At 44.5% G+C, this 17,137-nt stretch overlaps 1 protein-coding gene across 5 annotated transcripts in view; it reads right to left on the reverse strand.

Moving 5' to 3' along the window:
• Positions 1-6,919: 6,919 nt before the first annotated feature.
• COL26A1 (collagen type XXVI alpha 1 chain) overlaps positions 6,920-17,137 on the reverse strand; it is a 137,975-nt gene continuing 127,757 nt past the window's right edge. For 3 of the 5 annotated variants that reach the window (XM_056865432.1, XM_056865435.1, XM_056865431.1), the window contains 4 exons: positions 16,150-16,194; positions 14,691-14,777; positions 8,807-8,987; positions 6,920-7,123 (listed from right to left, as the gene is read on the reverse strand). In XM_056865432.1, coding sequence (XP_056721410.1) covers positions 8,814-8,987; positions 14,691-14,777; positions 16,150-16,194 — 306 coding nt within the window. In that variant the 3' untranslated portion in view covers positions 6,920-7,123; positions 8,807-8,813. The remainder of the gene's footprint in view (positions 7,124-8,806; positions 8,988-14,690; positions 14,778-16,149; positions 16,195-17,137) is intronic. The other 2 variants (XM_056865434.1, XM_056865433.1) reach the window with 2 other exon arrangements.

Raw genomic sequence — 17,137 nt, forward strand, 5'->3', positions numbered from 1 at the left:
TTTTTAACAACGGGCTCTTCGCCCCCTGGGAATCATGGCAGCAAGAGAAAGTGGAAGAAAAACTCAACACCATGCCTCCAACTGCTTTCTCTTCTGTCTGCAATTCGGCAAGTCAGATCCCTTGGGCGAGGGGCAACAATCCCTGAAAATGTCATTCCTCCTGGAGGGAAACATTAGAGCCGGAAATCCTATTGTGCTTTTCATTACTTCGAGAGTGGGGGCTGTTTCTTCCACTTCTCTGAAATCTATAAGGGAGTATCCCTTGGGTGAGTCTTTGAGGATTTGTTCTCATGGGGGGGGGGGGAGAGGTAACAAGTGGGAACCTGTTTGCTGTTGAAACACATGGAAAGGACTGCCAAAATGACTAATCTGAACACTTCCCGTTATGATAACAGCATTTTAATGAACAAACGACCCAAATACGTATCCAAATAGAAGTTCTGTGTATGTGCCTACTAGCGAAACCATATATGCCCAATATATGCCTTGGATTATGTGTGTTAAGTGCCGTCAAGTCGTTTCCGACTCATGGCGACCCTATGAATCAATGTCCTCCAAAGTGTCCTATCCTTAACAGCCTTGATTACGTCTTGCAAATTGAGGGCCGTGGCTTCCTTTATAGAATCAATCCATCTCTTGTTGGGTCTTCCTCTTTTCCTGCTGCCTTCCACTTTTCCTAGCATGATTGTCTTTTCCAGTGACTCGTCTCTTCTCATAATATGTCCAAAGTACAACAGCCTCAGTTTAGTCATTTTAGCTTCTAGGGTCAGTTCAGGCTTGATTTGATCTAAAACCCACTGATTTTTTTTGTTTTTTGTTTTTGTTTTTTGGCAGTCCAGGGTATTCATAACACTCTCCTCCAACACCACATTTCAAAGGAATCTACTTTCTTCCTATCAGCTTTCTTCATTGTCCATTGTCTTGGATTACATGGGTTTATGTTACAAATCCAAACATATTCACAGGCACATAGGCTACCCAGATTGTGGACATTCCAAGGAGCAAAGTGAATTCTCCCCCAAGTGTCTTTACTATGTGACCACTGCTATTACCAATCAGGAGTCACTGATACAAGCAATATTTCTCTGTGTTGAAAGCAGTTCCTCTTATTGGCAGCAGTGGAGGTGCCCAAGTAATATGGAAACCATGGAGGACCATTTAAATCGCCTCCTGGAGCATCTGAAGAAGAAGAAGAGTTGGTTTTTATTTGTCGACTTTCTCTACCACTTAAGGGAGTCTCAAACCGGCTTCCAATCCTCTTCCCTTCCCCTCCCCACAACAGACACCCTGTGAGGTAGGTGGGGCTGAAAGAGCTCTAATAGAGCTGTGACTTGCCCAAGGTCACCCAGCTGGCTTCATGTGGAGGAGTGGGGGAACAAATCCAGTTCACCAGATTAGCCTCCGCCGCTCATGTGGAGGAGTGGGGAATCAAACCCAGTTCTCCAGATCAGAGTCCACCACTCCAAACCAAAGCTCTTAACCACCACTCGGCTATTGGTGCATCTGATTGGGTCATACACTCAAGTGATCTTCCTTTTCTGAGTGACTTGAATGCTATTCTCTGAACAACTTTCTCCCATTGACAATATCTCTTTCAAGGCAAAACACGGAAAATTGTTTTTGGCCCAACCAGGGTTGGCTGTGTTGCGGAGCATCTTTCCAGTAACTTTCATGTGGACAAACTCCCAACCAGGCTGCTTTATTACAGAAGGCACCAGAGTCTTGTTTTCACTTACAGTATGTTTTATTTCTCAGTGCATTAAATAAGAAGGCTTTTGGTATCTGTGGGCTCTTTTAATATTGCTCCCACTCTGTTCTGTAAAAAAAAAAAAAAAAGCAAACCCTAAAGAAAAGGATGAGTACAAAACATTCCATATACAGTAATGAAATCCCCATAGCAAATAGGAAAAAAAATGCAGATACAATGACAAATACAGTAGTGAACCTGAACAGTCAAATGCATGATCTGACTTCCAAAGAAGGTTGGACTCCTCCTCTCTTCTGTTAGGGGTCAGCAACTGGGGGCCTATGGCCAAATCAAGAGTTGTGAAGGATATCACCTAAACCCCTCCATTTCTAACCCAGGGAAGACCAACATGATAGTTTGGCATGGTTGGGCGCCTGCTGAGGCTCAATGTCTGGCAGGCAACCCACCGCCAACCAGAGATGCTTGGCTAAGGCATCCCCACCAGGAAATTGGTGACCATTTCCCAGAGGACCTTGGGGTGCTGTCCCATTTCCTGGTTGGAACTACAATAGAAAGAGTGACTCCAATAGAAACTTGACTCCTGTTAGTCCTGCCAACGAGGCCGAAAGGAGGTATCTTTCAGAATGGAGGTAGCGAGTGTGTCTATACCCATATCAGTTAGTGGAGAGGAGGGCACTAAAGGACATCTCGCCCAATCCACCCCCAAACCTTGAGTCAGCCCTGAAGCCCTGGGTCAAATAAAGAGTGTGACCTCAGGACTTTCAATAAGGTTGGGGGAGTAGAAGTTGGGGCCTTTGCCCTCTTTCCCTAACTCCACTGTCCTTTCTGGAAATGCAGTTGCTGTTCAGGGCTCACTGCTCTGCATCCAGCTGTTAAATCAATGGAGCTTACCAATCACAGAGAAAACTATTAGTACTGGTTGAAAACATCTGCATGATACCAGTTCAGGAGACATCACACAAACAGCTGTTAAGTCAAGAAGCTTACTACGCTTAAGAGAAGCCGGGACATTCGCAAACGTACAAAACACACGGATATAAATTAAAAAATATATCACTTTAATATATATTTATATAGAGATTGTCTTACTCAGCTAAACTACCGTACTTAACACAAATGTCTGCTTGAAAATGTGCTCTGCGGACATTAATAGCACCTCTTGCGTTGATGGCTTTCACGGCAATCGTAAACCGCGGGTAGTTCGGCCACCCTGCAAACGGGGAAAGCAGAGGGCGGGAACACTCACTCGAAACAAGCTTGCAGGCCAGTCTACGATCACACTGACCTATTAGGGAGTTTGGGAACCTCGGGTGCCACTGCGCTTGTGTGTATGGCAGGGAGGGAATGGGGTGCAGGAGAGAAAAACCCCTGTGCCTAAGTCTTGGGAAGTTTGGAGATTTCCCCCTGCAACTCCCCAGGTCGCTTGTGTGTGTTTCATGCATAATTGGGAACCCCAAGGGTGGTGGGGGGCACAATAGCAGGGGGGAACCGATATCATGGAACAGTTAAGCAACTTTTTCTTGTCACTTTACCTGCAGAAAATCACATCACTTCCCCCGCAAATCACACCTGTGCCCCTATCAATTTGCAGCAATCGGAATTACGCATCCCCTGTTTGGCACTAAAAGTGTAGCTTGGTCTTTAGGTTACCAGAAACACCCAGCAATCAAACCACATCACCTTCCTATAACAGAAAGGAGGACTAAGAGTGTCGGTCATCTGAAACCACAGATGTACGGCATGGCGGTTTTGGTTAGGTCCGCCAACCAATGAGAAAAAAATATTTCTTTATTCACCTGCCTTGTAACCAATTGGGAGGTCAATAGTCGATTCAATGGAAATAAAATTTACACATTGCCCTAATTTCTTCAACATGGGTGACTTTGAGAGACTGAAAAGATAATTTTCTACTTAACGAACAAATCAGCCCTTCATTATTCAAAGGGAAGATTGCCCTGAAAATTTCCGTTTCCTTTCTCTGGTACAGTAACGCACCATAACCAAAATATCATTAGAAAGCAAATGAGCTTCCAAAATAAGCCAATACAGCAAAGCAAATTCAGTTCATGTAAAGGGCAATCCTATACACGTTTACTCAGAAGTGAGAGCCATTTTATATGTTCAGACTACCTTAAAGAACTGCTCAGTTTGCACATGGTAAAGTTGCTCATACAACTGTTTCCCACGTGTGATCTTTTAAATATCCCCAGCACATTATTTCTTCCTCAGTGGAATAAGTCAGGAGGAACTGGAGTCATGTTTTTTTTAGCTGTGCATTCTTACACTGACCAGGGTTTCCGTTGAAGCATATGCAGACTAAATATTGTTGAAGGCTTTCACGGTCAGAGTTCATTGATTCTTGTAGGTTATCCAGGCTGTGTGACCGTGGTCTTGTTATTTTCTTTCCTGACGTTTCGCCAGCAGCTGTGGCAGGCATCTTCAGAGGAGTAACACTGAAGGACAGTGTCTCTCAGTGTCAAGTGTGTAGGAAGAGTAATATATAGTCAGAAAGGGGTAGGGTTTGAGCTGAGTCATTGTCCTGCAAAAAGTATCAAAGGTAATGTGCTCATCATTGTCCTGTAAGTATCAAGATAATGTGCTAATGAGGGTGTGGTATGTTAGTATGGAACCATTGTATTCTGAAGTGATCTGTTAACATGTGGAATTCAAAGCTAATCCGCATGGCTATTGTGGACTGTAGTCTTTGTTAGTCTGGAGGTTTTCAGGACAGGAAGCCAAGCCTTATTCATTCATAAACTCTCTTCTTTTCTGTTAAAGTTGTGCTGATGTTTATGAATTTCTATTGCTTCTCTGTGCAATCTGACATATGCAGACTGTTTCCCTCAGTTCTCTGCCTTTAAGGGGGTACAGACCTCCTTAAACTGGAGAGGGGAAGAAAAGAGAGCTTGAGAATCTAGGAAAAGATTAAAGTTTAAGAACAGCTGGAAGAGAAAAGGGGAACAGACATAACTGACAGGAGAGGAGGAGGGAACAGCATGATACAACCCATGGGGAGAAAAGAAAGAGATAAGCAAAACCATCTGAACTGACAACCACATCAGAGAGATCCACCGGGAACTGATACATGTGGGACACTAATGGTGTGAATGTAAAATCGCTCTGAGTTGTACTGTGTGCAGCAGGATAGCAATCCTACAGAAACTTACTTTGAACACAGTGGGACTTACTTCTGAGTAAACATACACTGGATTGTGCTCTACAGCTTGCATCTGCAGGGATTCTTTCCCACTCGCCCCCTTTTCATTTTATTAAAATTGTTCTTTCCTCAATGGATAAAGTAAAATAATTGTTAGGGCGTCTACATCTTTAAGAAACATACTCCAAATGGATAGGGTTGCCAACCTCCAGGTGGTGGCTGGAGATCTCTCGGAATTGCATCTGGTCTCCAGGTGACAGAGATCAGTTCCCCAGGGAGAAAATGGCTGCTCTGGTAGGTGGACTCTACGGCATTATGATCTCTCTCCCCTCCCCCAACCCTGCCCTCTCCAGGCTCCATACCCCAAATCTCCAAGAATTTCCCAACCCAGAGCTGGCAATCCCTATGCCCCTCTCATTGAAACAATACCAATTTGTCCCTGGCTGTGTTAACAAGCTCTTGAAAAGTAAGAATTTTATATTCTGCTTTTTCATATAAGCAAAGAAGATCACAAATGGTTTTACTGGGCAGAAATAATTCATTTTCCTGAGAATACCAGCTTTTGGCTTTCATTTATAAAAAGTTTCTGATCTCTAAGGATGAGAAGATTAGGCTTGGAAAGTAGCTGAGCAATGCCTAGGGAAGTCAGCCTTGCATGCTTCAAACAGACAGTACGCCTAGGGGACTGGTGAGGATTTCTATGCCTTTTACAACTGAGTGACAGGCAAAAATTCAACAGATGTGGCTTCCCCCCAGCATGGCGAGGCAGTGATTGGAAAAGTATCACCTGCTACACTGCCGGCATTGACTCAGCTATGGAAACCACAGGTGACAGCCAAAACAGAGCTGCTGGTCAATCAGAGCTTCGAGGACCCTGACAGGGGCGGAGCCAGAATGGAATCTTGGGTAATGGGAGGAGCTAGGGCAGAATCTTGCGAGCAGCTGAGATGGAGATGTGGCAGGTCACACATGGAGTCTGGAAGAATTAGGATTTTACTAATACTTTAGCAAGGCTGTCAAAGATAGGACATTTTGGAGGACTTTCATTCATAGGGTCGCCATGAGTCGGAAGCGACTTGACGGCACTTAACACACACACAATACTTTAGAGGTTCTAATGCTGGTTATCTGGCAGATCTGACTCTGGTTTCACTATTTATTTAAAAGATTCATACTAGGGATGATGAACTTGCTCGTTTATGATTCTTTTTTGTTTCCACACATTGTCATCGCGAAAAATTTTGGTTCGCTTATTTTCAGTGCTGGCACTGAAGATTCATTTGTTTCTCCTGCATATTTTTATGCCGTTTACTCCACGTTCACAAACGTATGACATTCATCCGTACCACGGTAATAAACTGATGCACAAACAATGGTACACAATGTGACCATTTTATGGGAGAAGCAGGGCATGAAGAAATAAGGGGGGGAATTGGGCCGAAAACAAAGGCTCGCTACTTTGAGGTACACAAGGGAAAAGCAAAATTGGAACAGCGATACTCAGACGGAACCAGCAAGCTTGCAAAATTCAGAAGCATCCCTAATTTACATTTTTCTTTTTTTGCCACAATGGCTGCAAGTGCAGCGATTAGACCACTAAAATATTAGCTGATGGATAATCCTACCCAGGCTGCGTGCATGGGTGAAGAAGAGGATTAATTTAGAATCAGTTTTCAAACATCGTTTTGGGAAACCCTGATGTTCCTCAGAATTTCATCAGGGGTCGTTCAAAGAAAAGGTCAGCGGTGGAGGGCAAGCTTCTCTGAAAGAAAGCTGACCCACCAGAATGTATTTTTTTCTGCATCGTGCACCCGTAGGGGAAAGTTGGAGGGGTTCCAAGAGAGAACTGTGATGAGGCATCTATGGAACTGATCACACAGCCTAGAACATGCCTTGAAATCTTCTAGAATGCCTCCAGGTACCACAGCAAACAGCAAAGCATGGCGTTTCCTCACCAAGGGGAAAGAGTTCTATGAAGGGTAGAAGTTTGAAAAACCACTGATTTCAGAGTCACCAGGAAACTCTTTGAGATACTGGTGCCTATCGTATGGGCATGAATGTTATCACCTGAGGTGGACATGTACATGAGGACAGAGATATGACTTGTACAAAGTGTCGGGTATACATTTGAAGGCTCACGGAGAGTTCAAGGAATGTATCCTGTTCCGACATGCATTCCATCCTGACCTGCAGGGACTTCCGACAGGAGTCAAACGGTGCCCAAGCCTCTGGAATTTCTTCAGCCTTCGCTGTTGGACCTACCAATAAAAGGACCTATTATAGAAAGAAGTCTTCGGCCAGCAAAAGTATATAAGTATATAACAGTGGGCTATGTCCTATGTTAGGCTAGAGGAAATTCTTGTAGCATAAGGCTTTTTCTTCCAACTTCAGTGACTCTTTGTCCAACAGAATAGCTGCTTAACTTGGAGGAAGTCTTCTTAGGATGCACAATTGTACAGGCTCATTGAAGGCATTCATGGGAAACTGAGTTTCCCCACGACTCTTTGGCGAGGAAGAGGCCATTACAGACTGTAAAAAGTAAGTCTTTTTAACATTCTCCTGAGGTGTGTGTGAATTTTTTGAGGTAGAGTCACCAAATTCGCAGTGTAGCTTCAAGGGGCTCCCCTTGCATGAACCCCAAAGTTTGTAAAGTTTGGGACAGGGGATCTGATTTTATGGGGTCCAGAAGGGGTCGCCCCCCCTCCTCCATAGAGAAGTATGGTAAACTTTACAATGCTTCTCTATGGAGGAGGGGGACAACCCCTTCCAGACCCCATAAAATCAGACCCCCTGACACAATTTTTACCAAACTTTGGGGTTCATGCAAACAGGGTCCCTTGAAGCTACCTTGAAAATCTGGGAACTCTTCCCCCCAAAATGTCCCCACAGGAGCTTTAGAAAAAATCCCCAAAGACTATAATGGACCCGAACATTTTCGTTAAACCCAGAAATAAAGCCGGAATACAAATTTACCAGTATCGATATTTGGCTTATTCTGAGTTTACCGAAAAAATTGGGCCCAATAAACCTGAACTTGAAATGTACGGGGTTGTGGGGTTGTTGTTGTTGTTGTTTTTTGTTGTTTTTTTGCACAACCCTAGTGGCCAGGTTTTGCAGCTTTTCTGATTGGCACACTCACCTTATTATCAGTAATGATAACAAGGATCTCATCGCTGTGTCCTCAATCACCAGGAGATTTTTTAGGAGTGGTGCCTGAGGAGGATAGAGGTTCCAGAGGATGGGATGTCACTTCCACATGATGCTCTATGAATTTCCCCTAATCTCCATGGTAAAGACGGTAAAGACTCAGGGAAATGCCTAGATCTAGAGTGTCATCATAAACCTAGGACTAGGGTTGCCAGGTCCCCCCTCTCTCCTCTGGTGGAGCGGATATTGCAGGCACGGGGCCACGAGCAATGCCATCCCATCACTTCGGGTTTCCTTCCAGAAGTGCCGCAGCGCAACAGGATGATTTACCATTCAAAAACCCCTTTGAGTGGTAAACTGCCCCTTCGCGCTGCGGCACTTCCGGAAGTAAGCTGGAAGCGATGGGATCGTGTTGCTTGTGGCCGCCCGCACGCACGATCCTTGCTGTGAGTTGGCTGATGGATTGGATTGGCGGGCAATTGCCCACCATTCCAAGCCATCTGGCAACTATGCCCAGGACCTAGAGTGTCGCCACAAACACCATTCAGCTCGCCCCTCCCTTTTTTTTCTCCTGCTCTTCAAATTATCAAGGGCAAGAGACTGAAGGCAGAGGCAGGGGACTGCCTGCTGCCAGCAAGCAAACGGCAATCCTAAATGATAGAACTAGGAGGTTATTATTGTAGACAGGCCAAAGGTTTCAGGTAAGTTGAAGAATGGTACCTGTCCTCAACAAAGCTTTCACTGGCATCCTACAAAGCTGTCTGCGAAGAGAGGTGGGGAATCAGGCAACTTACCGGTGTCCTATTTACTTCGGTTGCTCCTGCCTTTGGTCTCGTTGTCATCCAGCAGCGAAGAGAGGATCTGGTTGGCGTGGTGTCGTTTGATTTTCACGTTGGCTCGGAGTGGGGCGCCCAGGATCACATCTTGTCCTGAGCCTGGTTCAACGGAAGATAAAGAATCTGAAAACAAAGGAAAACCAGGGGAGGGGTTTGTTGTTTAAAAGACAGACGGGGAGGGAGGTGGGAGGAGGAGGAATGGAAAACACAGACAGTGCAGGGGCCCTGGTGGACAGAGAGACGGCTTAAGTCATTTCAGCGCCTGCGGCAGGAAAAGCCAAATGGCTTCCATTCCTGCCCGCAGTAAAAAATAATAATAATAATAATTACAAATTATGTGCTTAAAGAAATCTTTATTTAAGTTTTAATGGATTCATTGATAAAACAGCCTCAAATAAAACAAGAATTTTGAAGGGGGTGGTATTTGGGCTTCAGACGATACATGTGTCACAGGAAATACTATCCTAGAAGAGGTATTCCTTCTTGTGTGAGAGTAAAAAGGGAATGCCTCTTCCAAAATGGTGCCTGCCACATACCCTTTTAAAAAATAAATACTTATATTAAAAACAAGCAACAACTTTTAAACGTGTTTCTGTATTCATTGGGGGCAACTTTTTAGTTGATCAAAATATTAATAATTAATTAATCTAACCAATTGAAGGTGGCAACTCTAACATTTGTGAATTAAACTGTCAGCAATTTGCTGCCCTTTAAATGCTGCCCAAAATCTGTAGCTTGGAAACGGGGTCTAGCATCTCCAAACCTTTCCTCTCCAGGGGAAGTTATAGGAATCCAGAGTAAGCTGCTGGCCCATCTCCTCTGTACTTCCTCAAGACGGCCAGCTGAAGAACCCACCCCTGCCTGGAGGGATCCAATGAGAACAGCTGGGATCAGTTGATGAAAGCATCCAACAGGATCTACCCTGGAAGTATTAAGCTTAAGCTGCCACCTCCAGGTTGGGACCTTCAGGCCCTCCAGTGGTGTAGAGACTGTGTTAACACTGGTGAGCTAGATTCCTCAGCCTCGGCCTGTGACCTTGCCTTGGGAGGTCTTCTGGATTCTGAGCCATTGCCTGATCTCAACCACGGTTCTGCCCAGCCTCAGGCCTCCAGACAGACTTCTGGCCTGACCACTATACTCTATGGACTCTAACAACTTTGGTGACCTGTCTAGTCAGCTGCATGGGGCTTGGCCAGAAAGGGGACTTCCCAGCACAGCTCAGAGCTTGGCCAGCTGGGCACCTCCTCCCTATGCGGCTGAGGGGTTTCACAGCAGTGGAAGGGTGTGGGGAGCTGGTGGCAGAGCAGTGGAGGGTAGGGTGGCCAACCTCCAGGTACTAGCTGGACATCTCCTGCTATTACAACTGATCTCAAGCCAATAGAGATTAGTTCACCTGGAGAAAATGGCTGCTTTGGCAATTGGAGTCTATGACATTGAAGTCTCTCCCTTCCCCAAACCCCGCCCTCCTCAGGATCCGCCCCAAAAATCTCCAGGTATTTTCCAAACTGGAGCTGGTAACCCTAGTAGAGGGGCCAGTTCAGGGCTGGGGGCAGTTACCCTGGATGCCCCATGCCTAAGACCATCCTGTGGCTTAACCCAGTTATCTGAATACTACACAGTAAGCAAAAGGACTTCTGCCATCATCAAAGGAAAGTACTGCCATGCCAGCTATTTGTCACAAAGGATACAAATCTTTAGAAAAACCTGCCTGGCAAACTGTTTTGCGGACACTTTCTCTGTAGAGTTGCCAGCTCTGGGTTAGGAAATACCTGGAGATTTTGGGGGTGGAGGCTGAGGAGGGCAGGGTTTGGAGAAGGGAGGGAATTCAATACCATAGAGTCCAGTTGCCAAAGTGGTCATTTTCTCCAGGGGGACTGATCTCTGTCGCCTGGAGATCAGTTGTACTAGCAGGAGATCTCCAGCCACCACTTGGAGGTTAAGAAAATCAGTACAGGAGCAAATATTATTAGAAATCAACAAATTCTTATTGTGACTACACATATATATATTACAAAAATAGTCACGTTGACCATCAGCATACAAAACGCAACATGCATCAGACACAAAAGGTGGGTAATAAATAGGGTGAGTACACTTCAGTCAATAATCTTTCTGTGTTTCTTTTTCCACAGGAGCAGGTTTGTATGGACGAAAGGATATCAATGGACACAAGTTCATCAAGAGGATACGATCGTTTCGAAGTCTCAAAATTCAAATCTTCATCAGTCCTTCATAACAGAAGTCTCATAAATTCCTATGTTATCATCCATGTTGCACAATCCCCTTAGGGTAAGGTTGCCAAAGTATTGCAATGTCAAAATATCCCAAGCAGGGTAAAATTCAAAGTTCCTTCCTCTAAGGGTAAGGTTTTTTTTTCTGACCTTACCCTTAGAGGAAGGAACTTTGAATTTTACCCTGCAACCATACAAACCTGCTCCTGTAGAAAAAGAAACACAGAAAGATTATTGACTGAAGTGTACTCACCCTATTTATTACCCACCTTTTGTGTCTGATGCATGTTGCGTTTTGTATGTTGATGGTCAACGTGACTATTTTTGTAATATATATATGTGTAGTCACAATAAGAATTTGTTGATTTCTAATAATATTCGCTCCTGTACTGATTTTCTTATCCCCTGGATATTTGTACAGAGGTGTCTTTTTTCCTCCACCACTTGGAGGTTGGCAGCCCTATCTATCAGGTTGGTTTTATTTTGCTTTTCAAGAAATTCTGAAGACTCAAACAGATTCCTAGAACTCTTCTCGTCGCTGAACTTCCTACAGATGATGTTTTATAATTCTACCGCAGTTTCCTTTTTTCCAGTTATTATTCTCAAATGCCAATTAGCTTGATTCGTTTGAATTGTTGCGAGGGTGATTTATTTTTATTTATCTTATTTACATTATTTATGGTCTGCCTTTCTCGTTTGGAGTCAAGATGGATTACACAGAGTGAGTCAACACAATCGACAGGATGGGATGATCATGAAGCAATGCAATAGGATTAGTGTCATAGAACCAACCGGAAGCAAAGCATATGTATTAACATGACACATTAAATGTGCAAAAATTACATAGTAAGATCCTAGTCTCAGCAAGCCATACACAGAAGTACAGACCACAGTCCCCAATAATTCATCCAAGTAATTTTGTGAATCTTTTAGTACAGTGCTACCTTACTGCCTGCATAGAAAAGCTCTTTTGAATAATTCAGCTTTGCATAGTTTGTGGAATGCCAGGAGAGGGGGAGCCTTCCCGGCCTCCTCGGGCAGGCCATTCCAAAAGGTGTGGGCCGCAGTGGGGAAGGCACGTATGTGCAGTTGCTGATTTTGCCCATTTGCAGATTGGCATCCTTCAGATGAGTGAAGCTTTCATGGCAGAACATAGGGGGAGAGGCATGTTTGGAGATATGGGGGTCCTAGGCCATGAAAGGCTTTGTATGTGACAGCCAATACCTTCAATCGAGCCTGGTAACTGATGGCAACCAGTGGAGTGATTTTAGAATGGGAGTAATATGCGTATTATCCTGCATTCGGCACCAACTGGAGTTTCCAAATTGATTTTGAGGGGAGACCAAAGTACAGTGCATTAACAGTAGTCATAAGAACATAAGAACATAAGAAAGGCCCTGCTGGATCAGACCAAGGCCCATCAAGTCCAGCAGTCTGTTCACACAGTGGCCAACCAGGTGCCTCTAGGAAGCCCACAAACAAGATGACTGCAGCAGCACCATCCTGCCTGTGTTCCACAGCACCTAAGATAATAGGCATGCTCCTCTGATCCTGGAGAGAATAGGTATCCACCACTAGTATCCATTCTAACTAACAGCCATGAATACCCCTCTCCTCCATGAATATGTCCACTCCCCTCTTAAAGCCCTCCAAGCTGGCAGCCATCACCACATCCTGGGGCAGGGAGTTCCACAATTTAACTATGCATTGTGTGAAAAAATCCTTTTATCTGTTTTGAATCTCTCACCCTCCAGCTTTAGCAGATGACCCCGTGTTCTAGTATTATGGGAGAGGGAGAAAAATGTCTCCCTGTCCACTCTCTCCAAACCATGCATAATTTTATAGACCTCTATCATGTCTCCCCTCAGCCGCCTTCTTTCCAAGCTAAACAGCCCTAAGAGTCTTAACCGCTCCCCATAGTCCATTCTCGATGTCACCGTGGCATGGATCCAGGTGGCCAGATCAGTCATATCCAGGTAAGAGGCCATCTTTTGGGCTACGTTGAGTTGGAAGAAAGCCTTTTTTGCAGCTGCATTAACTTGCTTGTGCAATAATGGTATTGGGTCCAGTGAAATTCCAAGGCTCTTAACTGAGTAAACAAGGGTCAGCAAGGGTCCATCAAACGTAGGGAGAACAATGTCCTTCAAGATCTCTGCCTTCCCAACCAGCATGACCTCAGTTTTTTCAGGGCTTAGTTTCAATTTGTACATTCGTAGCCAATTTACCACAGCAGCCAGACATTTATTCAGGACCTCTACTGCATCACCAGGGGATTTGGATTAATATGTATACTGAGCTGGATATCATCTACATATTAATGACAACCAACCCCAAAGCTACAAATGATTTGTCCTAAGGGCTTTACACAGAGCTTCATCACCATGAGGGGCAGAACTGTGCCCTGTGAAACTCCACAGGACACAGCCCACAATGATGATAACGGGTTTCCAATAACAACAGATCAAAGTTGGTCATATCGTAAGTGGCTGTACCCTTCCTCCCGCTAAGCGGTGCCACAAAGGCACGGGGGCCAAAGACTGGCATAAGAACAAGACACTGCTCCCCACAAAATGGATGCCTCCCAGAGTGTTCTGGGATCCATCCTGCGTGTCTAACTTGGGCAGGAAGGCGGTTGACAATGGTGCTTTTCCCATGGCCCTAAGGTGTGCCTGGCTGGACAATGGGGCTAGCTAATCCCCATTGCGTCAGCCAAGGTGATAGAATCAGGGCTCCAAGCAGACCATTAATTACCCTATCTGCACCCATCCCAGCAATCAATCAGTATTCAGAATAGCCCAGTTATTCTCTTAGATCCTGGCGACTCATCAAGCCTCTCCTATCTTATTGTTCTGACCTCGGAAAAGCAATCAATTCTTTGGCTCTAGCTTTCCTGCCTGTTTACCTCTTAACACTTCAGGACCCATTTTGGGGAATAAATATTGGTCCTTTGGCCATTCATAGTGTGTGTGTGTGACTTGGATCCGTGCCTATGCCACCACTTGCGTGTGGGCTCTTTTCTTCACTCCCGGAAACGCTGCCCATTTCCCTCTTCAGTACTGATTTCCCTGGACATCCCTTTGAAACTGGTAAATATCACCCATCCCTGAAATCCTATCCAACTTCTACCCTTTTTCTCTTAGCTCTTGTAAGATGGGTGTGTGGGTGTCCATCGCTTGAAAGTGTATTCCTTATCATTTCATTCTTTAATAAAACCCATTTGACTGTACAACTGCCTGTTCATTGTAGAGTTTTCCCTAGGACTATCCTGGTATACATAGGTTATCCATCCCAGTTACCCCCTCTCACTGTTTGTCTCCTCAGCTAATTCCCCCAAATAAAGTGCAGACTCCCTATTTAGGGTAACAAAATCAGTCAACGGGTTGCTCAGAGCCCCAAACAACTCACCTGTACCTCATCATATGAATAACCTGAAAGTTCCACCTCCTACAAAGCCACAATATGCATCCCATAACATGGTTTTATAGAACAGAGTTCTAATGGCCCTTTTCCAGGGAAAATGTAAATGTGTAGACCAAGTCTCTAATTCTCAGCATTGCAGAAAGGAAGGTGAGAAAAAGTGCCAGGAATTGTCCGTGGTAAGCTGAACACTCACCATGAATTCCTATCATGTGCTCTAAAATTAACACCCTCTCGGCTAAAATCTTCAGGGCTTCTCGAAGCTGCTGGACTCCTTCACCCTACAATGGGGAGAAAAAGGGGAAGAACCAAAATATTTATGTACACTCTCCAAGTATATCTCTTATTTACAAAAATTAATCCTAGTGTTAAGTGGTCATGATTTCTTTTATATGTCTGTATTTAAGAAGACTTATATTTCTACCCTGTTTTTTCTCTCCCCTGAGTATTCAAAGCAAAGAAATACAAAAATGCAAGTTGACAAACAAATGGGGGAAAATACACAACTCCAGCATAATATATAGATTCCCCCTTTTCCCTCTTTTGAGGTAGAAGGTAGCCCAGGAGGAGGGACTTCCTATTGAAGAAGTGGCTAGGATGACGAGTTATGCCTTCCCAATCTCGTAGTCCTGGATCCCATAAGAACGTAAGAAAAACCATGATGGATCAAACCAAGGCCTGTCAAGTCCAGCAGTCTGTTCACACTGTGGCCAACCAGATGCCTCTAGGAAGCCCACAAACAAGACGACTGCAACAGCATCCTGGCTGTGTTCCACGGCACCTAACGTAACAGGCATGCTCCTCTGGTACTGGAGAGAATGGGTATGCATCATGACTACTATTCATTTTGGCTAGTAGCCATATATAGCCCTCTCCTCCATGAACGTGTCCACTCCCCTCTTAAAGCCTTCCAAGTTGGCAGCCATCACCACATCCTGGGGCAGGGCGTTCCACAGTTTAACGATGCGTTGCGTGAAGAAATACTTCCTTTTATCTGTTTTGAATCTCTCACCTTCCAGTTTCAGCCGATGACCCTGCGTTCTGGTATTATGAGAGGGAGAAAAGCTTCTACCGATCCACTCTCTCCATCCCATGCACAATTTTATAGACCTCTATCATATCTTCCCTTAACCACCTTCTTTCCAAGCTAAACAGCCCCTTAGCGTTTCACCCACTCCTCATAGGGAAGTTGCTCTAGTCCCCTGATCATTTTGGTGGCTCTTACCTGCACCTCCTCAAGCTCCACAATATTCTTTTTTAGGTGCGGTGACCAGAACTGCACACAGTATTCCCCCTCCCAGAGCTGCTAGTTTGAGCTTCAGTTACATCTCTTCCAGGCATTCCAGTCCAAAGCAACGCTATGTGAGCCTGGCCTTCAGAAAGGGTTTAGATATATTTCATGGAGGGTAGGTCCTGTTCTTGGCAATTAGCTGTGATAGCTAAATGGAGCCACCATATATAGCAGCCGAATCCCTTGGATTACCAGATGTTGGGGAGGGGCTCGTGAACTTCCCAGAGGCGTTCAGCCAGCAACTTTTGGGAAACAGAATGCTAAATCTTTGGTCTGATCCAGCAATATAATTCTTATTGTGTTATGTTGGGGGGGGGGGGTTGAGAATATAATTAATACTACAGAGTTGACAGAAATCTTACCTCGGCACCTTTGTCTCCTTCTTCACCTTTCTTGCCAGGATCACCCTATAAACAAAATAAATGAAATGTGGATTTTATTGTCTTATTCAGATTGCATTCCCTCCCCCCACATTCCTTTCCTGGGGGGGAAGGTGCCACCCCCACCCCCAGAAAAGCCTTGAGTAGCTTATTTGGGGAGCCATCCACCAACAACTCCAAAGTAATTTTATCTTCGTACATATGGAGTAAATAAGTAAAGGACTGCCACGCTGGCATGGAGGCTTCTGCCAATTTAATGATATTCACCTCTTCCTCCCTGAGGTCATGTTGGGTAAAATCCCATATTAATGAGCTGCTATACTGTCTTTCCATCAACATTCAATAACATTTTCTTGGAGAAGGACCCCCATTTTAATCATGCCAGCGGCTGACCCTCTGTCACACAGCCAACTCACAAAGCAGCCACACAAAATATTTCTCTTCACAGAGGACCATCAGGGTTGTGTCTTAAAAAAGGGAGAGAAAGAGGGAGCCATAGAAAGTTATAGAAGCTTCTAGTGAAGGAAGTCATGGTGCGGAGTAGATGGTGGCTCTTGTGCAATGACTGGCCATCGCAGACTTTAAAAACAGAGGGGAAAGAAGGAAGCAAGTTCTGCTACATCAGAAAGAAAGAAAGAAAGAAAGAAAGAAAGAAAGAAAGAAAGAAAGAAAGAAAGAAAGAAAGAAAGAAAGAAAGAAAGAAAGAAAGAAAGAAAGAAAGAAAGAAAGAAAGAAAGAAAGAAAGAAAGAAAGAAAGAAAGAAAGAAAGAAAGAAAGAAAGAAAGAAAGAAAGAAAGAAAGAAAGAAAGAAAGAAAGAAAGAAAGAAAGAAAGAAAGAAAGAAATTGTTGAGGGTGACATCTGAGTAAGAATCATGCTTTGAGCTATTGCTCTCTCTCAGCCTAACCTCCCTCACAGGGTTGCTGTCGGCATAAGCACTACAGGTATAGCTAGGGTTGCCAATCTCCATG

Source organism: Euleptes europaea, chromosome 19 (assembly GCF_029931775.1).
Source record: "Euleptes europaea isolate rEulEur1 chromosome 19, rEulEur1.hap1, whole genome shotgun sequence".
NCBI lineage: Eukaryota > Metazoa > Chordata > Lepidosauria > Squamata > Sphaerodactylidae > Euleptes > Euleptes europaea.